At 45.8% G+C, this 23,685-nt stretch overlaps 1 protein-coding gene across 3 annotated transcripts in view; it reads left to right on the forward strand.

The window, feature by feature from the left end:
- Nucleotides 1–566: 566 nt before the first annotated feature.
- LOC138733107 (metalloprotease TIKI1-like) overlaps nucleotides 567–23,685 on the forward strand; it is a 69,134-nt gene continuing 46,015 nt past the window's right edge. For 2 of the 3 annotated variants that reach the window (XM_069880027.1, XM_069880024.1), the window contains exons 1-2: nucleotides 567–679; nucleotides 8,170–8,730. In XM_069880027.1, coding sequence (XP_069736128.1) covers nucleotides 575–679; nucleotides 8,170–8,730 — 666 coding nt within the window. In that variant the 5' untranslated portion in view covers nucleotides 567–574. Of the gene's footprint in view, nucleotides 680–4,279; nucleotides 4,382–8,169; nucleotides 8,731–23,685 lie in introns of those variants that run through there. The other variant, XM_069880026.1, reaches the window with a different exon arrangement.

Here is a 23,685-nt window from a genome sequence, read left to right on the forward strand (position 1 = left end):
TCCAAGACTGTGATTAACAGTAATACGTGCTTTTGTGATGTTTTAAATACCAGTCCCGTCAGGAAACACGACTGGATTTTACGACTGAAGACACTAATATTCCTCGGTGCATTTTTTTTTTTTTTTTATCTTAAATAGGTCACAGTGATTGTGCGAAACGCACTGGACACGGGGCTCCGGCGCAGGGAAGGGAAGGGAAGGGAAGGGAAGGGACGGGCAGAGCCGGGGGCACCGCTCTCCCTGCGGGACCCCCCGCTGCCGCCCCATCGCCCTCCCCTTCCTCCCCCTGCGACCCGCCCGGCACGGGACCCCTTAAGAGGAGCGGGCAGAGGCTGGAGAGCTTCGCCAGGGGACGGGGACGCTCCTGGGACGGCTCTAGGACTAGGTCAAAAATTTAAAAAAAGCACAAAGAGAGAGGGTGGGGGGAAGGCAAAAGAGCAAAGGGGAAAAGAGAAGGGAGGTGTGGAAGAAGGAGAAGGGAGAAGTAGTGGAGGGAGTAGGAGGGGAAAAAAAAAAAAAAAAAAAAAAGAGGAAGCCTTCCCCAAATTCTGCCCAGGCTGGGGAGCGAGCAGGGATGGTGCAGCCCGGGTGGCTCTGCCTGCTGCAGGGCTCCCTCCTCCTGCTGACCACAGCGCGGCACACCAGCAGCCCCGCCAGCTCCTGCCCGCTCCGCGGAAAGGTAAGGGCTGCGGGGGATGCGCGGGGACGCGGGGATGCACGGGGATGCAGGGGATGCGCGGGGCTGCGGGGGATGCGTGGCTACACGGAGGATGCGCGGGGGATGCGGGAGATGCGCGGCGCGCCGCTCCCTTTCCCCCGCGGGCGGAGTCTCAGCCCGTCCCGTGCCGGGCGCGGGGGATTTGCGGGAGAGGGAAGGGTGATTTCTCGGGGCGGGAGGGCCAGGTGGGACGGCAGCCGCCTTTGACTCTGCTGGAGGACGTTTTGACCCGCAAATGGCCGTGACCCTAAACACGGTTTTAAATCGGATGAGGTTTGACTTGTCCTCTAACCGGATCGTCCTGACTGCGGTGACCGGGAGCCGCGCGGGCTGACCTGGCTCTGCCGGGTGGGAAGCGGAGCTGGCGGCCGCTGCTGCAGGGCGGGGTGATGTTCTGGCTGGGGTGCGGCGTGTGAGCAGGATGCCGTTTCCATTTAAATTTGGACACTGAGAAAAAAAGCAGTTCTCGCTGAAGTTTCTGAGATAAAAGTAGCAAAACATCACGCAGAGGAAAGGCCTTACTGAAGTTACTTCTGTGTTGAATGCATCTGTTAGCGCCAGCAGACCATCTGTGCTCTCTGTTGGCACCTGCTTGGCTCTCGAAGCGGCCTGACCGGAGGTTCTGTGCACTTGAGACGCTCCTGGGACGTGTGTCTCGCCATTTGTGTTCATCTCCTGCCCCAGGCAGGGTTACTTTCTCCAGCACAGCTGCTAAAGGAAATGGAAGCCCATGGATGTAAGTCCCGACCTCTTGCACCGGGGAGATGCCAAAGCCGCTGCAGCATTAGGTGTGCAAGGGTAGGTGTGAAAAAGCCTCGCAGCTACGAAGAAGGGCTGCTCTGTGACCTCCTCGCTCTCACTTGCACCATGTACCTGCGTTTAGCCCATGGTCTGGGGGCTTCGCTGCTTCTGGCTAAGCAGCTTGTCCCCCTGCAGCTGTAGAGGCTAAGAAATCTCCTCCTAGGACTTAACGCACTGCTTATGTGTGTCTTACCAGAGGTGCCTCCCCGAGCTTTGGTGATAGGGTTTAACCCTAGACTGGGCTGGGGGGGACGGGTTGCCTTATCGATTTACTTATGCCCGGAACCAGTTTGTCAACTGGGTTGATAGGCGCCTAGACATGACACTGCCATAAAGCCAGGTCAAGCTTCTGGAGTGGGTGCCTCCCTTCCCTTGAGGGCATGAAGTGCAGAAGCTCTGGGCTAGCACCACAAGGAGCTAATGGGAGCAAGAAGAAGGAAGGGGACAGCCCCTGAGAGCCTGAATAGCTTGTAGAAAAAAGTTATTCGTTGATTTGGTGAGACAGGAAGGGCATTTTCCTCAGGAGTCATTGACTTGACTTCTGCCAGTTACCAGTAAATCTGGAGGTGAAATGTGTTAATGGTATCTTATTATCTGCTGATTACTCTGTCATTAAAATGTGAGACCACCTGTAGTTCTGGTATTGGCAGGCTGTTTCCTGGGGCTATTAGGACAGTAGTGATAACTACACTGTCTAGGAATGGCAGTGTCTGCCTTATTGACAAAGCCGTTGAGTGTATCCTGAATATTTGGGACAACTCCTTCGGGAAAAGTATTCTTTCTCGCCCCTGCTTTTTTTTTTCGGGGGTGGGGGTAGGGTTGGTTTAATCTTTTTACTTTATGGGATCTCTTTTCTTATCCCTCCTGGTTACATGTATAACTTTCTTCTTTTTGTCGGGTTGCCTAAAGCTTCTGTCATGACAGAAATACGTGAGTTAGTGCCCACGAGTGAGAAGCTGCTATTTTAGGGAATGAACATAGAGTACTGCAATGGGCTTTCTAACCATTCCTCCAAATTACAGTTAAAGCTGCAACCAATAATCTGCCCCGACTTTCTTTTTTTCAATAGGAAAAAAGACAGGCTTTGAAAACAGTCTAAAGTGTACTGGAATCCTTCGGGTTATATTCCAGTTGCTAAATAATGTGGTCTGTTGATGATCTCTTTTTGCTTTAGATGGGAGAGTATTGGTAAATTTAAAACCAGAACCCAGGGACTAATAGCAGAATACTTATGGTTGCAGTTGTTTAGTATTTTTATGGTGTGTTATTCCTGATAGGGGGCCAATTAATTTAAATGACTGCCTTTCCCCATTTATGCACTTCAGCAGAGTAAATAACTTGTCAGCTCTTAACCCTTGGCTTTTCTGTTTAAAAAATGATTTTTAGTTTTAATTTCTGGCAAACCGCGACTGAATGTGTGCTCTTTTATAGTTGTAGCCAGTGCAGTGTTTATCAGCAGGCAAGTTCTGCTTACAGTCTTAAGTTGAGTTTGAGTGCCAGCAATGCAGGTGGGTTAAAGGTCGAGAGAAAGACTATTAAAAATGTTCCTAGCATTTCTGTGTGATTTTCTGTAGACGCATGGAGCACTTTACGTGGTGAGTAAAGGCACAATCTTTGTCTCGGTTAGGTATAAGTGAACATGACAAGATACGACACTAGGATAGATAAAAGGAAGAGAGAAAGCCATATAGGGAGGGCTATAGGGCTGCCTGCCTGGATGAAATATTCCATGCCACATGCTCTGGCTTCTGTGGCAAGGCAAAAAAATTAAGATAATTAAATTCTTTTTTAATTTGATTGAGAAATGGTGCAATCGTGAGCTGAGATATGGAAGATGTGACTGTGGGGACAGGTGGTGAATATGAAGGTTAGAGGTCCTGAAATACACCAAAGCCATAAAGGGCACCTACCAGAACACTGAGTTATACAATTTACACTGGAAAATATTCCACATACATGAGACAGAAGATGAAAGGCAGCAGAAATAATGTAGGAGGTTTACCATATCTTGAGTTCACATCAGTTCCTCAGTTTTTGGACAGCAGTTTTATTTCCCCTCTCGGTCTCCATTCCTTATATGACCACAACCTTCCTTCTTGATATTTTTTTTTTTTGTTCTTAAACTCAAATGCTCTTTTTCTAGACATTAAGAATGCTGCCACTATATGCAGTCTTCATTCCTCCTGGGTTTTTTTCTGCATTATGTTTTAGATGTTCACTATAATTTTACTCTTGCCTGTCAGTACATAATTTGGCCCAGTTTGAGTTAGTTTCTTAGAAGAAACATGACCCTTTCTCTGATCTTCTTTGGCACCATTCTTCCAGCAGAATTGTTGCTTCCTCGTGGAATTATGTGTGATATCTGACAAATTCAGTAGTACTTGTGTATTTGAAGACTACAGATTGCATCCTGTGGTGAACCTATAAATACTTCAGGAAAATAAGCTGATGGGGCTAGTTAAAATGAACAGAATCTGAGGCTTTGTTTTTTTAAGTCTTAAATAGAGAAACCTATTGGAAAGATAATAAAAATACATCTCAATTAGAGCCTGTCTTGGGCTGAAACAGGTAGAAGGAAGGCAGGAGAGTCCTATGCCACCTGTGGACAACTAGCTATATTATTAGAGGGCAGAGGTTGAGTTATAGGGCTAGTGTGCTCTGACGTCAGCTATTCATTTGCAATACATCACTTTATTGTTCTTCAAGGTTTTTTTATTCTTGCCTAGACCCTTCCTGAGCTCCTGAGGAAAAACCCTTGATGTGTGCCATGCTTTTCCAAGATTTCTGCAATGCCTTACACTGTCGTTCCATCATTTTGGCGAAGCATTGCCTGGCCTTATGTACCTGCCATTGCGTCTCACAGTGAGTAGTGGATTTTGTCCCCTGTGCAGCCCTGGTTGGGAAGGGAGGCTTTCCAAAGTCTCGTGGCAGGGAATGGATCCCAGTGTGTTGTCCCTGTGACAATGTCAGCTTGAGCAGCTCCTTTCTCATCTCCCTCATTCCCAGCTGTGGAAAAGCCTTTCTATTTCTCCTTCTTTTGTTCCAAGCAGTTTTTTGGCTGGGCTGATACCCTGTATCTGTTCACAGCCAGCTACTGTTCGCCTTAGGAGGTGAGGTAGGGGAGAATGCACCATGCCATAGTGCTCATCATTCAGAAATATCTTGACTTGGAACTATGTAGTGGGAAGTTAAACCTGAGGCACAGAGGAGGTGCGGTAAGGTTAGTGTGATGCTGCATCAGTTATCAGTGCAGCAGCAAATCAGGAGATGTGTTCTCATGTGGAACTGCCACTCTCTCTCTTAGGCTGCCACTCCATTTTTTTCCCCTTGCTCCTGTGTTTTCCAGTAATGAGTAATGCATTGAGTACCACCCAAGAGCTGGAGAGTGGAGACAGAAATATGCATCTTAATCTGCACATGACACTGTTTTTTTGTTGTTATGCTAGTGGAAGTGAAATTCCTGGAGCTATAGTACCCAGCTCTTTCAGGTCTCTAGGATAACAGTTTGCAGTAATTTATGCTGCTTTTAAAGCTCCCCTTTCTGATGTAACAGCTGTGTAGAATGATCCTTCAAAGGAGAATTGAGTTATAGCACCTTTACTACATGCTCTCAAGGAAGAGGGTGAGAGTGAAAAGCTGCCAGTGACAGCACATATTACAATGCTGAGCAAACCTTGGCACCACTGATCTGCTATCTCACAGCCACTAGAACACTGTTTAACAGCTTTCATTTTATAGTGTTGGGAGAGATTATACCCTTGCTTTTCCCTCTCTGAAGCTGCAGTGACACATAATGTGAGCTCTAGGAGGGACATGAGCTGGGACATGAGTGACAGAAGGTACAGCAGGGAAAGTACAGACTTCCTCAGGCCCATCAAGGACTCTGCCCCATCCCCTGTCACTCAAAGCAGTAGCAGGCTGTTAGATGTGGTCTGGCATGGAGGCAGAGAAGTACTGAGACTTCATTGTCACCCTCCTGAAGGAAAAGTATCGCCTGGTGAAGAAACTCAACTGCTGGTGCCTGGAAACTGTCTCTGCGGGGTCTGAGAAGGTTTCCTGTCAATGGGTGGGGTGTTGAAGCCTGTTCTCTGACCCCTTAGGCTGGCTTCAAGGAATTCTGAGAAGGGAGGTGTGAATGGTGCATGGGGTGGGTTGCGAGGTTCATGACTGCTTCTGTTGGCATAGAAGTGCCAGCAAGTGTGTCCAGACACTCTGCTTTGTAAGGTCTCAGTCTCTAGGACTGTGTAAAGAGTTTTGCTAGGTCTCAGCCTGCTTTCTTCTGCCTATGCTGCAGGATTTTTAAAGGGAGACTTTATTTACTCTGTGCCTTATAACCTGTGTGATTTTTTTTTCAGTGGTATCACAGACAGCTGGCAGTATCTGATTGTGAAAATGGAGGGGATTTGCAGAGAGAAAAAACTGAAAGTGCAATGCCAAACACGTTTCTAACCAGACTGTGTGCAGTAGTCCAGAGCAGCGCTGATGATGCACTTTGAAGCCTGATACCATCCATCGGGATGGATTTGAACCTTCTGTTTGGGTTTATTCAGCAACTTGACTGAAGTTTTGAGCTATCTCATGACCACTTGTTCCTTACAGTTCCTTGCAGTTGTGGCTCGTCTTGTGCATTGCTGTGTACGTGATCAGACTTGTATGAAGTGAAGGAGTGTTGACCTCCTGACCTCATGCTTATTCCAGGTGCCTCTTCTGTCTTCTCACTTGCTTGTAGATAAGAAGCAGCACTTCTGGTCCTTCCTCCTTCCTGGGTGAGAGCTACTTGCAGTTCATTTCTCACCACAGTGGTGTGTCCTTCCATTTTCACCTCCAGACTAATGATAGGAGGGAACCCTGTCTCATTTTCCCTCTTGCTTTACTTAGCATATTCATTTTGGTATGTTCTTCTTGAGTTTATGTCAGATTCATACTCACCCATTGCCCTGTATCTTGTTTACCTCTTGGAGCTGCATGAGGTTCGTTTTCCCTTTTTCCCATGGTCTTCAGAAAAGTTTTTATGGTATGTAATTCATGAACGCATTCCAGGACTATCCTATAGGACCTGGAGTTGCAGCCTGCTGTTGCCAAAGTCTGAAGTATCCTTCAGACTCCCAGTGTGCTACAGAAGTGTCTGAAGACGTCTCTAAAGTGTACTTGGTTTGTCAGTCTTGGTAAACTGTACTGATGGTAACACTTCGCTGAACTGCTGCCTGATCTATGGCCTGAGTTTGTCATAAAAAGCAGCTGGAGAAGGTTGTCCATGATTAGCCATTGTGCAATAGTCTTTACAACTAGCCTTTCTGAGCCTAGGTCTTTATTATCAGAAATTTATAGGCAATGTGCTACCAATAAAATCCGCCAAACAGCCTGTTCTGCATTTGGCAGTCAGGCAGGCTTCTTAGGTCAGCATACATGCAAACTTAGCCTCAGAGCTGAGGTTAGAGTTGTCTGCTGACTAAAGGCTGACCAGATGTCTGAGTGCATCTGGAAGCCTGTCCTCTTACTTAGACATGCAAAGGCTGCCTCTTCCTGTCTGTGCAGACAGATAGGAACTAACTTGTGTCCATCACTCCAGTGAGGTCCACTGCACTAGTGGGATATGTCCTGTAGGTGATGGAGGTCGTGTCTGCTGGTGCTGTAAAGTGGCTTGGCAGGATCCAATTTGTCTCATCTGCTCTCCTGCCCTGTCAGATTGCTTGGGGCTTGAGCACAGCACTGTGGTATACGACTGCACTGTGGTATTCCTGGGGATACTGTGAGGCATATTTTGCAGCAGAACAAACTTAAGATCTGATTCTGACTTCCAGATGGCTGTGGCTTTTGTCAGATTTTAAAAGTTAATCTAAATGGAGAAGCTTTTTCCTCCTCTGTTAAAAAAAGTATGTCCTGGATCCACAGTCTTGAGTTTGGCCTGCTGAATTTCTTCCTTTATCTTCCAAGGTACTGTGTGTACTTCTCTCCTCTTTTAGAAAGAGAACTGGGCTGTAATGGGTCTTGGCTGTGTGTCTGTCTCCCATGTGCTACATCCTTGTAAAACAATATTTCTACCTGTTCCAGGAAGTCTCCTGGCTAGCTGTGTTTTGTGTTACTCATCTGTTTGGTGTCTAGCTTGGAGCTGAAAGTTCTGCTGAGATGCTGTGACACTCTCTGACTAAATGTCAGAGCAATTTCTTTGATGAAAAGTGCCTGGCTGTGCTGAGGTGAGAGGTGTCAAGGTGAAGGTGATTGAAATCCTGCTGTCCTGCTCTGATTCAGCAAAGTGAAGCTCGCTTTTGACTCAATGAAAGATGAAAGCTGGATAAGTGTTTTGCCTAGAGCATAGCCTAGTTGAGCTGTGCTCTGCTACTGATTTTGGCAGATGCACGGGTAATGAGCTGGGATAACGCTACTGTTGAGAAGACCTGGGAGGTGAAAGAACAGGGCCAATCTTCTTGTGTTTTGAATTGTGGAAAATTTAATTTTAACCTCAAGACCTGACAAAAAGGATGGTCAAAGAGGACTCTGTGTGAGCAAAACTCCTTTAAGAAAAGTCCATACTGGTAAGCTGCTGAGCCAGGTGACCTGTTGGCTTGGCACCATGTTTTCCTTAAGCCCTGTATTGCAGCGGCCCCTTGTGAATGTCTGTACTTATTGAGCTCTGTCTCCCTCTCCTCCAGCAAAGTGAGCTGAACTCTTTCCTATGGACGATCAAGAGGGATCCCCCATCTTACTTTTTTGGCACCATCCATGTCCCATACACACGTGTCTGGGATTTCATCCCAGAGAACTCCAAGAAGGCCTTCCAGCAGAGCCACATTGTGTATTTCGAGCTGGACCTCACCGACCCCTACACTATCTCAGCTCTTACCAGCTGCCAGCTGCTTCCACAGGGGAAGAACCTCCAGGATGTGCTGCCCCATGACATCTACTGCCGGCTCAAGCGGCACCTAGAGTATGTCAAGCTCATGATGCCATCTTGGATGACCCCAGACCAGCGGGGAAAGGGACTGTATGCAGACTACCTCTTCAATGCCATTGCTGGCAACTGGGAGCGGAAAAGGCCAGTGTGGGTGATGCTGATGGTGAACTCCCTGACAGAGGTAGACATCAAGTCACGGGGTGTGCCCGTCCTGGATCTGTACCTGGCCCAGGAAGCAGAGCGGCTGAGGAAACAAACAGGTGCTGTGGAGAAAGTGGAGGAGCAGTGCCACCCACTCAATGGGCTGAACTTCTCCCAGGTGAGATCAAGTGGTGTGAAGGGCGCCAGGCTGACTGCTTGGGTGGGTATTGCAGCAGCAAAAGCACAGGCTGGAGCATGGGATAAGTGTCCTTTACCCGGAGTGTCCCGTTTGCTCCCTGCAGCCCTTGCCTCTATCTGTGCCCTCAGGACTGAGTCTGTGGAAGTTCAGGCTATGCCCTAAATTCATTCAGACTTGGCCTGGGGAGACCCGTCTCCTTTTTGTGGGCATCATTATGCAGGCTCCTCCCTAAGAGACACTGGACCTTTGGATATTTACTTTCTGACCTTGTCTGGGCTGCTTTGCGAAAGTTTGAGGCAGGCCAGGACTCAGTGTCTAAACTTGCTTGTGTAATAGATAGCTAAGAAAGATGTGATTGCTGGGTAAGCAGAATAGCCCTGAGTAAAGCTGAGAAGTAACCACTGGCTGGAAAAGTGTCCAAGGAGACCTCTCAGTACCCTCAGAAGTGGGGGCCTGCTTTTATTCTGCACTGGTAAAAGTGGCTTTTTGTTTTGGTCTTTATTTTTTTCCCTTCTTTAGAGACCAGGTGAGGGTCAGCATAGCAGAGCTTCCCGCAGGGAGCAGCACAGTCTAGTATAGCCCCTTGTGCGAGTGTCTTTGTGTTTGTAAACCAACTGGGGTAAATACAATCAAGGAGTAACATCTGTCCCTGTTTCTGCCTTCCCGTGGAATCACAAGCAGGCATACGGTTGTTCTCTGATTTGGGGTGTCTTTGCTGCAGAGAGGTGCTAGTTTGATGAGAGGAAGTGGTATTTGCTTAGAAATAGATGAGACCTGTTATTTAAGTATACCCTGCATGTAGCCCAAAGTGGGAGGATCTTTGTTCGTGAGGCTGGGAAGTTTTGACTGATACCTCTGCAACTTGAAGCCTGTCCCATCCTTAATGCAGACATTCTTGTGAAGCAAAGGAAGGAGCAGAAGGGGAGATGCAGTCTGGCAAGGGCAGGGACAGCAGTTCAGGGCAGATTTCAACAGTGCCTCTACCCTAGACAATCTTGGCAGTTGCCTGTGGTGCAGGGAAGAGCATGCAGCCCAGGGCGCATCACTTGTGCAGGCCTTACCTGCAGGCAGAACATCTATACTCCTCTCTTTCCTTGTGTGGTGTTGGACAACATTGTTTGCATCTCCAGTCTTGCTTAACTGTGCTTTGAATCTTTGCACTGTTGCTGTTTGCTTGCAGGGAAGGCCCATCTCTTATCTGGTTGAGGCTTTATTAACATTATTGCCTATGTTTTTCTTCCGCTGACAGTGCCCTTCTAGTTTAGCGCGGTATAAAGATGGGGAGTGTGTGTGGAGTGTATGTGTCTCTATGCTGCCTTGTAAGAAAGTGGTAGGGAGGCTGAAAGACAGGTTACAAATCATGTTCCCTTTAAGCTCATGTAGTTGTAGACAGTTACTTTAGGCCTTCACATAGCTTTCTTTAGAGAAGCTGTTGCTGTGCTGTTTTGCAGGTGGAATAAATACGGAAGCTGCATGGGGTGGGTTCATAGAGCTAGAACATCCAGAGCAGCCCAGCCTTGTGACATTTATTATGAGAGGCTAGCTAAGGAGGTCAGGGTAAGCAGAACTGCAGAAGAAACTTTGCTATAGTCAGGCAGCTCAAAGCCCATGATTACCTCTCACTGGGTGGAAATGTGCATGTACATCATATGAGATGCTGCTCTTCCCATACCTACTTACTTTGAGGGGGAAGAAGCATGCTGTCCTTCTAGGAGTAGGTCTGAGCAGGTACTGCACCACAAATTCACACCCTCACTTCTGCCCACTTTTAGGTTTCCACTACAGGCAGCTCAAGGAAAAGGAAAACAAGACACAGATGGTTTTTATGTTTCTAAGCCAATTTTATGATTGTTTCAGAACCTGACTTGTGAACTCTCATGGTTTGCAATTCTGTAAAACCTTGATTTCTGAGCTTTATTTGCTGTCTGTTCAGGCAGTTGAGTTAATTGTGTTTAATATAAATAAAACAAAGACTTTGAAATAGGCTCTTCAAAAATTATTTCCTTTGGCATTGTGCTGCTGTCTGGCAGTCCCCAGCATCAGAGCACTTCTGTGCCTGCCTTCTGCCTTTCAAGTGAACAAACACACAGAGACAACTTACAGACTCTGCTAGGTAAGATGGGGACACAAACCTATAAAGAATGGCCTAATCCTGTGCAAGAAATGCCTTTTTTTTTGTTGCAGTAGAATTGCAAAACGAGACAGAAAAGCAAAACGAGACAGAAAAGCAAGTTTAGTGCTCTCAGTTTATGTTTCTGCACAGGGTTTGCTCTTTCTTTTGCTTATGAGCTCTTTTGCTTACCTGGTGAGGAGTAATCCCAGACCACTTGCAAGCAGTACTCTATTAGCTAGGTCCCTCTTTTAATTCATACTGTCGGACAGGGCTGGTTGATGTGGGTCTGCTATTGCAGGTGAAGGTCTGGAACAGTTTATCATTGATTGTCTCCATAGGGTTGCAAAATGCTTAGTAACTGCAAAGTGCAGACAAACTTGCGCTGGAGACTTCTTTCTCTTTGTGAGGAGAGATAGGAAAAGAGAAATAAACAAAATCTCCATAAATACAGTAACTAATACTGCCTGGCAAGGGGCTCTTTGTTGACTGTATTTGTCCCAATTTCCTCTTTACCTTTCATTTTGGCATTGGCTCAGAAGGTGAGCTATGCACTTGTAAACAGGCTGCGCTTTGGTAAACTCACGTGGTATCTAGGCTGTGTTTCTTACAGACTGGTTTGAGCTTGAACATAAGAAGTCTGGCCTTGTGAGTACCCTCTGCATGGGTGTCCCCAGGGCTCAGTGCTGGGTCCAACCCTGTTCAATGTCTTTATCAATGACCTGGATGAAGGCATTGAGTGCACCCTTAGCAAGTTTGCAGATGACACTAAGCTGGGTAGAAGCGTGGACCTGCTGGAGGGTAGGGAGGCTCTGTAAAGGGATCTGAACAGGCTGGACCGCTGGGCTGAGATCAATGGCATGAGGTTTAACAAGGCCAAATGCTGGGTCCTGCACTTGGGGCACAACAACCCTGTGCAGTGCTACAGACTACGAGAAGTCTGCCTAGAAAGCTGCCTGGAGGAGAGGGACCTGGGGGTGTTGGTTGACAGCGACTGAACATGAGCCAGCAGTGTGCCCAGGTGGCCAAGAAGGCCAATGGCATCTTGGCTTGTATCAGAAACGGTGTGACCAGCAGGTCCAGGGAGGTTATTCTCCCTCTCTACTTGGCACTGGTGAGACCACTGCTTGAATCCTGTGTTCAGTTCTGGGCCCCTCCCCACAAGAAGGATGTTGAGGCTCTGGAGCGAGTCCAGAGAAGAGCAACGAAGCTGGTGAAGGGGCTGGAGAACAGGCCTTATGAGGAACGGCTGAAAGAGCTGGGCTTGTTTAGCCTGGAGAAGAGGAGGCTGAGGGGAAACCTCACTGCTCTCTACAACTACCTGAAAGAAGGTTGTGGAGAGGAGGGTGCTGGCCTCTTCTCCCAAGTGACAGGGGACAGGACAAGAGGGAATGGTCTCAGGCTCTGACACGGGAGGTTTAGGCTGAATATTAGGAAAACATTTTTCATGGAAAGGGTCATTGGGCACTGGAACAGGCTGCCCAGGGAGGTGGTTGATGCACCTTCCCTGGAGGTGTTTAAGGCACGGGTGGACAAGGTGCTGGGGGACATGGTTTAGTGTTTGGTAGGACTGGTTGGTCCCACTTGCTGGTGGGTCTTTTCCAACCTGGTGATTCTATGATTCTATGATCTCTCTGCCTCTCAATCTGCAAACCTTTCATCAGACCATTGAGTCCTGGCTTTCTGGTACACCTGAAGAAGCAGGGTCAAAAGCAGGTTTTGGTATTGCTTTGGGCTTCTATTATATTTCTTTTGCAGGGGGAGCTGGCTAAATCAGTCAGGTACTCAGAATCCACTGGTCTCTTCCCAAAGTTTTATCCCTCTGCTATTCACCCAGAGGGACAGGTCAATTGTGTCAGAAACCAGTGGTAAAGAAGGCTAAAGCAACTTAGCTTTCCACACTTGTACAATATCAGCACAGAACAAAATTTCCCAGGTGTTTCACTGACTATCTCATGGCTGGACAGCCTTTGGAAGGCTTGACATTGTGGTTGCTAGTACACTTGACCAGGGCTGTCCCAGCAGGGGAGATGTGCCCTTAGCTAGCACTAGACAGACAGAGGTTTTCTGCTGATGTTTGGAGATCAGTTTTGAAGCTCTTATGTTATTTTGGCTAAAGCAACCCATTCTGCTGGGTATGTGCAGCAGTTTGACCACCTGCGTGTGTTTATTAACCTCAGCTTTGTGGTATCGTATGTGTACAATCATAAAAGAACTTCCCCAACTTCCATGTATATACGGGGAAATTCCTGCCAATGGAGTTTCAGCATGTGGCCCAAAATACAAACATACCAAATTCCTCCGTAGCTCTTTGAGAGAGGAACTGAAGTCCTGTCACTGGTGGTATGTCTGGTAAAATGGTCTTGGGATTTTTAGGGCTGAGTTTATTTCTGTAGATAAACAGTTGCAGACATCCAGGGATGAATTGTATCTATAGTCTCCTTGAGACCATGGTAGGTACGTGGCGTACCTGTCAGTCTTGCATTTGTGAGAGGTGACTATGCAGACTCATTCTTTCCAGTCTGGCTGCTTGCTCCCAGCCTTTTACCAGTCTGTGGTCTGTGACATCTTGAGTGTTTCAACAAATTGCACTGATCCCTGCAGTTCCACCTTCCCATATGCCTGCACAAAGGCGAAGGGCAGGCATGTAAGGAGTGGCTGGGAGCTGACGATGGAGGCATCACTATTGAAACAATTCATACAGTATGGCCTAATTCTGGACTCCTGGACAATCTCTGGTGCTCAGCCAGGGTACAGTAATTTGTTAGGCTACGGTAGTTTGATCATAAGTTTAACTCATGTGTGAATTTTTAAGGCCTGTTTGTTAAGATAAATTGGCTATTGTTACAGGTGAAGTCCAGTGGGATGAACTGCATGTTTGGAATGTTTAAAAAGAAAGTAGCTACAGCCATGCCTTCTAGGAAAGATGAAATGGAGAAAGAAGAGAGGGAGCCACCACGTATCTTTTTATTTGCTGTAAAGGTGGTGGTGACTCAGAAGACAAGGACATGGAAAGCTCAAGGTGGTAGCTGATGAACAAAAACACAGGGAATGGAAGTACTTGTTATCAGTATTGCACAGTGCCCAGGTGAGCATCTTCTTGAAAGTCTGCCAGAGAAGGAAAAAGAGAAAAATTATACTTCCATTTAGATATTTCAGGTGTGATTTTGCAGCACTGGAAGAAATCTATTAATCTAAAACACATGGGTGAATAACACTCTATCTAGAAGGCATCACGGCTAGCTTGGAGTAGCGCAGTTTAATACCTCAGGCTTAAGACCAGTTTATAAAAATAAATTAAGTACTGAACTGAAAAGAACATTTGTTTAGGTAGAAGTAATTGTAACTGAATTTAATTTGCTATGAGAAAAGAGAATATCTAGTCCCAAACAAGAATATTTGTGATTGGTCCTTTAAGGAAGTTCAGTTTTCCCAAGCTGGAAATATTGATAGGCCAAATAAAGTGTGAGGAAAGGCATAGAAATGTGAATCATAATTGGTAGTTATCCAAGAATCCGATATTAGATCCCTGAGAAATCACAATTCTGCATTTGCAAAGATGAATTATTTAGTTAAAACCCCCCTATTTTGATTAACAAAGGAGATGAAAGCAACAATAGAAAACCCAAAATAAAATTAATGGAAAAATAGAGGAAAAACTTTGAACAGGAAATCTGCAATGAAATGTAGACAATTGGTGAGATAATTGAAGAGTAGCAATGAAGAGCTTTTGGGCAGTGGATTTGGAACAATAAGAAGAGATTCTTTACATGTGTGGGGGATTCATGAAATCCTAGTAATGATATAGGCTCCATACTGAAAAGGGTTGCAAAATTGTTGCTTATGAAATAGAAAAAGCAGAAATAACCAGTAACTATTTCTTGGTGTTCAGAAAGGAGAAGACCATGTATTCAAAGCTTGGTCTGAAGGAAATATTTCCTGTTCCAGTAAGAAATTGCATTCAGTAATTAAGGAAAAATGTTAAATCTCAGTGTTTTTAAATGTACAAAATATTATCAATGGTTAACTCGCAATGGAGAATGTTTAGAGACTAAGCCATGGAGTTCTTTGAATCATTAATACAGGCACTCAGAAAACTTGAAAGGAGTGGAAAAACTGTACTGTTTCAGCATTATGCTGAGACAGTTTGCTGAAAGCATGAGAAGTCTGATAGGCTCTGCAGCTGGCAAAGAGCTGAGAGAAGGCAGGATGATGCTAGCCAATTTCCCTTGAATGGGAAACTAGCCTTGTCAGACAAATGTGATCCCACTGCTTGATAAGAATATGATTTTTGGTGATCAAAGTCATCATGTTAACATAAATATACATAGATTTGTGGGCTTCTGATTTTGTTCCTGGAGATACCAGGTGTACATGCTAGACAAAATCAAAGTGTGTTATTGTAAACAGCCCAGGGGAAGTGACCATTCTCACAAAATGTCTGCAGACAGAGTCATCCTCTGCCAGGAAGGAAGGAAGCTAGAAGACATTCATAAAAGACTACTAGAAGTATCTGTTCCTGACCCTTCATTACCCAGTGGTTGTCAGTGATGTAAATACCAAATAATTGTTTGCACGAACAGTGACATCCTGCAGATGGAGGGGAGGTAAACAATGGGTCAGTTGTGGCAGCAGAGCTGAGTCACCTGGAAGGCTGACCTCTGATGTTGTTATATCCAAGTCCAAACATCTAAGAGCAAAGCATGGAAGTCAGTCTGATAAGGCTGGAGGCCTTATCTGGAAAATGTTGGTGTTCTAAAGGTCTTGGAAGATAACTAGAGAACATGACTGCCAAGCCCAGTACTGCAGAGGAAGAGAGTGCAATATGGCACTGCTCCCCTCTCATGGTGTGCTGTCAAGTGGAGGGCTGGGATTTTGGTGAATGACAACAGCCTTTGCCATTACCTCCTTTGGCTTCCCATTTATTTGTGGCACAAAGCATGGGGTGCACCAGGCAGATAAAGAATTATTTAAAAAGCACTTGTGTTGCCAGATCCCTTCAGTCTGAGGCTACCCAGGAATGTGAGATACTTTCCTAGGTGCTTCTGTGAAGACAGCTTGAGTCAGTATTTGCAGTAGTTACTGGGACAGCAATAGTGGCAGGGAGCCTGTGATATATGCAGGTGGGAAACTTAAGGGATTTGTGATGCTTGTAAGTAGTAGAAGTCACCATTCTTGTCTATACCACATGGGAAAGCTACAGCATGTCTGCACAGTAGCGTCGTAATGAATCATCTGGGAACAGTCCATTTCCTTGGCCTAAAATTTGGTTGTTATTTTATAGACTGCTCTAGTTTCACATTGAAACCTAAAATTTCCAGGCTGGATTCTTCATTCCATATGTACTGTTAGCTGGGCAAAGTGAGAGTTGGCATTAATTACTGCTATCACAAAACTGTTTCTAAAATATCATTCTGGTGCCACTGTTATAGATAGCATAATGGATAGGTATGGATGTCTCTCCTATCCTCCCCATGTTCAGTGAGGAGTGGGAACCCAGCCAAAGACATTGCCTTGCTGAGGCTATTTTCAGGCTGGTAGCATTTCAAGGCCATTATGGTCATGGTCTTATGAGCATGTCCATTCCCTGTCATAGTGGATAAGGGAAGGCAGGTCAGCTACGTAGCCACCCATTGTCTGTGGCTGCTGGAGTGTAATGTTTTCGTAACTTCCAGAAGTTGTGAGCTTGCTGGGGAAGTCTTCAAGAGAAGGCATTGTTTTCCTTTTCCAGTGCTGTTACGTGTGAAAGTGCACATGCACTAGCTAAGCAGACATCTATAACTTACAGGAATTGCCTCCTTTGGCAGTTCAGGAATCTAAGTTCATCAGAGGCTCTGTGACTGTGAGAAGGAGAAACAGAGGTGTCACCAGACATCATTGTATTTAAGAGATATGTGCTTCTGTATCGTTGATGGTTCTATATGCCCTTCTGCCAGTAATGTCTCTCTGGAAGGAGCCACCCTGCAGACCTTTGGCAATGATCCATGCTGATGGCTGTGGTTTGGAAGGGGTTATGCAGGACCGTATGCTGGCATAAAGCAGGTTCCTAGGCAATGCAGTGGAGCAATGGTGGTGACTCAGTGGTATCTGCCTAGCTTACATACTTATGATCCCATGTGCTGCACACTTCTGTACTCTTGCTCTTAAGACAAGTGCTGGCAGTCTCCTGAGACGCTGTTTTCCCACATCTGTAGAAACTGATCAGGTGGCTGTAGAGCTGCTGCATGGTGCTAAATCTCCCTACATGATGGGGTTTACCATGTCATGTAGAGCCAAGGTAGTGGATCCACAATGTGTGGCTTGCATCCCCAAGCCAGAATAGACTTGGCTTATGAAAGACCATGAAAAAGGAATCCTACAGCTTTTGGGCAGTCCTTGGAGAGCCTCATATAGCCAGACAGAAGGTCACCTGCTTCAAATCTATTATCGGTTTTACAGGGAAGCTGCTCTAATCTGTGGTGCCATTTGCTTTTCCTCCTATGTGACTAGCCTTGGTGAAGCTCACCGCCTTGCAAAGAGGCCAGGTGTGAAGCAGATAGTTTGTGGAAATTGGGAAAGGTACTGTAGTCTTGTCATAATGGATTTTGTGAAAAGTCAGTTGCTGTTTCTTGATGCAGTGCTTATGTAACTCGGGGAATAATCTGCAGCAGACATCAGTGGATTTCTGCTTCAGTCTCTAGAGGAAATGTGAAAAGTCCTAGGAATAAATTCTCATTTTAGATCTGTTCAAATGAACATGGGACCCACTGGCCTCATGGAGAGTGTGTCTCTCTGGAAAACACAGCTATTGTACACTGAGCTTACAACTGACTTTCTGTGCAGGTGTAGGTCAGACTTTCAGTTTTATCCCTCACTGCACACTGCTTTCCTGAGATGTGCCACAGCCAAGGAAAGCACTAGTTCCCTATATCAAGCATGTTATACATATTCCTGTTTTGTAACATTGCAGAGTACTAGTTCTGTAGTCAACTCCCTTAGTCCTGTCAGCTTACATGCTGAAAACTACTTGTTCAAATGCTCAGTGGTTGCAAATCAGTTCTGATTCATTGATTTTGTTAGAAATATATGTTTTTCACACTCAGCTCTCTTTTTAGACTTTAAATGGCTACCCATGCATGCAGTGCCTGAATTTTGAATGGGGACTGAATGAGTGCATCACATGAGCTAGAACCAGCCCAAATGATCTCCACTCATTAGCAAACTGTTGCAAGAGATCTGCTCTTTCAGGTCAATCAGCTTGTCCCTGCTATCCCTAAAATTCCTCTGGTTTATGCAGTCAAGAGCCTTCGACCTAGCATTAAGAAAAATGCTCTATAGTCAGTTCTGCTTTCCCATGGCTTGTGTTTTCTTCTTCTTCCTCTCCCTCCATCTTAAAATAAATGCAGTCTAGGGCACACTTTGCTGCTGATACAGAAGCTATATGAAATGGTACTTTGCACTCACATGGTTGTATGCATAGCACCAGCCGCCCCGCAAGGCATGTGTGTAGCAGGAGCAGGGGAGAGGCGTAGGAATGGGGATTTGAGTTAATCCCAGCCTCTTCATCAGGCTGTTGTTCTGCACTCTGTCCCGCATATAGGGCTTTTTTTTCCTAGAAACTTTCAGTCAGATCTGGTTTGTCTGGCACTCTGGTATTATGGCACTATGTATGATCCTGCTGCTGTCACTTTTCCCTCTGCCTCTGAACTCCACAGGCATTAGGAAATACAGTCCTTTTCCTATTAAGAGTGAGCAGCCTTTTTGTTTTCCTTTTTTTATCTGCCCCAAATATGGGGCTCATGCCCTTTTTTTGAGTAAGCACAAGGGGGCAGAGCTAGAACCGAGTTTTAAATGCATTCCTGCTTGGCTCCTTTTTCGAGTTTAATATAATCACTTGTCCAGAGTTTTGGGTGTTTTCCTTTAATTTCTTTCCCCCTCCCTGGAATACACAGACACATTTATTCTCAAGAGAGTTAGACAGAGCTAATGCAAACCAGTGGAGTGCCTGAGGACTGACTCTTGGTAAGCAAGCACTGTGGCCTCCGGCAGGGTTCATTTTTAAAGGGAAGAGCAACTGTTACACAAACTTTCCTGGACAGATGGGTGACTGGTATCAGCTCTGCAAGATCATTGCTGCTTGCACCAGGAGGCTTTAGCTCCATTCTGGAGTGCTGCAGGCCTCTTTGGGGCTGAAGTCTTTTGAAGGTTCCTCCTTCAGCACAGGGTGCAAGCACATGTGGTGTGCTGGCAGACAGGTGCAGATCTAGGGCAGCAGGTGTCCTAGCTGTGTGCCTGCCCTCAATGTGCATGCATGCACCAGGTCATGGTCCTACCTGCCAGATGATGACAAAGAAAGAGGCCCAGACCCCTGTCAGTTTGGTTGCTGATCTCCCATAACCTTGTTAAACACAGCATGGCAAATGCCCTGTGGACAGGATGATGGTTCTGGCCAGATTCATACATCTCCATGCTCTGCAGGTAGCAGTTTGCACAGCCAGAGCTGACGGGAAGCATCAAGAAGATTGGGCAGGAGGAGGTGGGAGGAATAAAGCTTAGGTTTCTACTCATTGATGGCCTCTTGTGAGGTAAAAAGGGATGCACTTTTCTCCACCTAGGAAACCAAGGACAGAACATGAGCAGCTGAAACAGGTTCACGGGGGCGTGTACTGTATATAAACAATGCCATCCCACAGACTGTTACAGAGCTTCCCAGGCTCTGCAGTCCTGGGAACTGCACAGACACCTATCAACCTGGTAGAAGGAGCAAAAATGTAATTTGTTGCAAGGCTGGGAACAAGGCAGTTACTCTGATACCTCTGCATTTCGCCCACAACTGAAGTTTCTGGTTTCTCTGTTCACTAACTTTTGCAAGGACTTCCACAGTGAGCCAGAGATTGCCCATGTTGTCTTTTGTTGCAGGGGACAACACAGACACCTGTTCAGAACCTGTCTGTAGGCTTCTGATAAAGAGTAATTTCCTTCCGTCCTTCCATCTCATGTCATTCAGGCCAGACAGAGGTGCAATGCTACCTAATCTGGAGAAACATCAACTTTGTGGCTGGGATCTCGCACCTGATTGAGCAAGATCCTCTTTAGCCTCAACACTTCTGCTTGCAATTGCCAGCTTCTATGTTGCCAGAGTATGAGTGTGTGCTTTGGCACTGCTGGTCTGCTTGAACTCTGGTTTGTTTTCTGTTTCCACTGCTGCTTAATCCAGCCTGGCTGTCCAAGAGAGCGGTTCAGGGTCTAGGCACATGTTAGATGAAACCCTGGGGATAGTGGTGCCTGAAGCCTATCCATTTCCCAGCCTTGGCTTCTGCCAGGAAGAGGACCCAATTCTCAGTCCCATGTCATTGTATTTATTGAGGAGCGGTGGAACTGTGGTAGGAAACAGCTCTGTCCCAGCATGAGTAAAATAGAAAAGGGATTGCTGAGTTAGGCTTCAGAACTGCATAGCGTGAGCAGCTGTGGGAAGATGAATTGTGAAAGAGTTGATGCAGGAATGGAGAAGGTGACAGTCGAATTTCTCAAGAACAGAGACTACTAAGCCTTAGAGGTACTGCAGAGTCATTGAGTAAGTGAGAGAGCATGCAGGGAATATAGCACAAGACACCAGCTCCTAGTTTTGGCATCACTGCTTTCCTCTTTACCTCTCCAGCCTATGCCAGCAGCAGTCACTTAGCGTGTCTTGTAGAGGTCTGTTTATACTTCATGCATATCTGTTCATACTGGTTTAGCTAGTTTTCAAGCAATGTGCAACCTTGCAGAATTCAGCTTCAAGGCTTTTCAAGTTGGCTGCTCTTGGTTTGCACCAAATTCTGCCACTGAAATGTTATAGAAGTAAGTCACGTTGTTGTGCTGTGCATCATCTGGCAAATGGAGTGGTACCCAGAGAAAGCAATGCTTAACTGCAGAATTGAAGACACAGAGTACAGCTTATGAGATAGATGTGTGATATTCTCCATCACTTTTCATATATCCCTTATGTTTCAGATGTCCAGGTCTTTTGGGAACACGCATGGAGCGCCTCACAAATTGTCCTAGTGATTCCTAGTGATACCACCTAGATTTGATTGCCATTGGGTCCCTGCACTAATTTACAGCAAGGCTATAAATGTAGATTCAGTGCATTAAGAAAGGAGTGTGTTGGGAATCAGCCGTCGGGTTGTGGTATTGAGATGGTGGTGGCACATACAGCTGAAATAACACACAGGGTTAGCCCATTATGATTTGTATTTGAGTGCAAAGCTTATAATGTTGCACACCAAGCTGGCTAGAGGAGAGTGCAAAAGATTTCCTAGCATTGCATCAATAATTATTAGCAGTGTGGCCTATGACAGCAGAGAGCTCTCTTACTGTGTAGCTGGCAAAAGTCCTTCTCACCTTTTCATTCTCTTGTTTTGTGCTGAAACAACTCATCCGTCACTGATTTGCAGCTTGCTACTCTGTAGACTCTACTGAATTTAAAGTGTAGTTCAGTGCTCCATCTAATCAGATCTCGCAAAGAACACTCCTGTTCTGCTTTGCAGATCATTTTCCCTCTCCTGGGCTAGGAGTGTTTACAATTGCAAATTGTGGGACAAGACAGATTTTATTCACTTGTGTTCTTTCCGGTGAAGAGTAAAACATAAAATCCTGGACAGAGAGTGAACATAGCAGTTCCCACTGTTGCAGCTCAGCCTGATTCTTTAATGACAGCTCTGCATTCACTATACTTAACTCTGCATTCACTATGCTTAACTATAAAAATTAGGAGTTCTACTTAGATTTCATCCACTGGGTACTTGGGGAATGAGCATTAGAAACACGACATGCATAAATTTACTTCCCCCCACATGATGTCCCAGTTTCTGGTTATCAGAGGCATAAGGACTTCCTGAGCTAGAGGTAAATTTATGCTGTGGGATGGTGAATGCTATTCTGCTGAACTGGCGAGCACAGAGCAGGTGCTGACCAGACAGGCACAGAGATGAAGCAATTGCTTTGTTTCATTTTCTTGTAATAAGAATTAGAGGAAGCTAGCCTACTTTAGTAAGGCAGAAACAGATAACCTTTCCAGAGCCACATATCAAAAACACTCTGGATTTGGAGGTCCGAAACACGTACTGGATCTTTTTAGCCAGAGAATTGCTGAGAGGAAATCACAGGCAGAAGACAGTATGTGGGTACATCAGAAAACTGTGGGATGCAACATACCCCTGGGCTGCATGATAGTCTAGCAGTTATTGCATTGAAGTCCTTGCTGGCTTGCTATTCCTAAATTTGGGGACTGGATTAGTCAGAATACCTTGCAACCAACCCAACACTGTTGCTGCTTTTGGAAGGGAAAACACTTCAGTGGCTTATAAACTGGAGAAGGGTCCAGTAGTGACAGAGAGAGCGTGGTGGAAAATGCATGCAGGAAAATGCAGTCAGGGGTAAGGAAGAAGGGATGAGAGGAAGAGCCAGATAAGCTTTTATCAGTGGTGTAATGTTAAAATAGATCTCCTATAGGAGAAGAAGGTGTGTAATGGACTCAGTCCTTCATCTGTTGTCTGCATTCATCTTTAAATCTAGTGAAAGTGGAAAACTTCAGTATAACTGAGCCCACACAAAGGATCTGTTTTGGGACTGTATCTACAAGAGAAGAATTTCCATTCAAATATGGTCCTTGCAATGTGACTTTTTTGACTGCTGATACTGACCTGCCGATAAACAGTATGGCCTGTTCAAACTGCTCCAAGCGTGTGAGTAGGTGAGCTGACTAAATATGTGTTGGACTCTTCTTAAATGTCTTCCACATTTGATATCCTTTATGGGCGCTGTTTTCTAGCTTTTACTTAGTCTGCTGCAGGCAAGCAGTGTAGCATCTCACTGAGCAGCTGGAACACAATGTGGTTGCACAAAAGCAGCAAGCAGGCTTTGAACTCCCATTAGCCGGAAAGCTGGTAGCTCAGTTGGTGTATTTAGCCAAGGCCTGGCCAGCATCTTGTTCTGGTTTAGACTGGATGGAAAGTTCAAGGCAGTGCAGGCCTCTGAAGGAGTGAATTGAAGTGTAATAAATGCTATTGGATAATTAGGTTACTGTAATATGTTCAGAGGAATGGCACACTGACATATCCAGCTTAACTGTTTGCATACAATCTAGGCTGGCCTCAGCCCTGCACTGCAGTGTAGCATGTTTTGCAAGCACCCTACCTATGCAAAATGCATTTTCCCTTGAAGAGAGAAGAGCATAGAGCATCTATTCTGTTGTACGACTCAGGTATGTGAAGTGAGAGAGGAGGGATCAGATGCTCCAAACACATGCTCCAAGTGTCAGGGTGTGTAGTTGTGTGTGATCTCCTCTGCCTTAATTCTCTTTGTGTTTGTCTCCTCAAAGTGATTAGCTACCACACATACAAGTCTCTAGTTGCCATCAGATAAAAATTAAAAGTGGCTGGGGCCAGGGGACTTGTGCAATGACGTCAAGCAGCGCTTTCAAAACAAGGTCTAGAGTAGAGGAAGATTTTGGTAGTTAGGAGAAGAAGATGGAGAGCGTTACTTGCAAAGTGGTGGCTGGAGGCAAATTTCTGCAAACAGGTCCTGTGGCGTAGCAGGGAAGCATATGCTGTGATGTGCTCCTGCAGACTTCCATATATCTTGTTCAGGATGACAACATGGTGTAGCACTCTCCACATCTCAGCTATGCCAGTTTCCTGGGCCAGCTCTGTGGCAGCACTGTAGTTCCTCATTGTAGAGGACTTCAGGTTTGCTCTGAGACTTTGTAGTGGACTATTTTCCACCAAAAATTTTGTCAAGAGATCAAGGAGTCCTCAGTTCAGAAAAAAAACCTCCACCAACAAAAAAAACCCCTATCAAATGTA

This window comes from Phaenicophaeus curvirostris, chromosome Z (genome assembly GCF_032191515.1).
Source record: "Phaenicophaeus curvirostris isolate KB17595 chromosome Z, BPBGC_Pcur_1.0, whole genome shotgun sequence".
Classification (NCBI taxonomy): domain Eukaryota; kingdom Metazoa; phylum Chordata; class Aves; order Cuculiformes; family Cuculidae; genus Phaenicophaeus; species Phaenicophaeus curvirostris.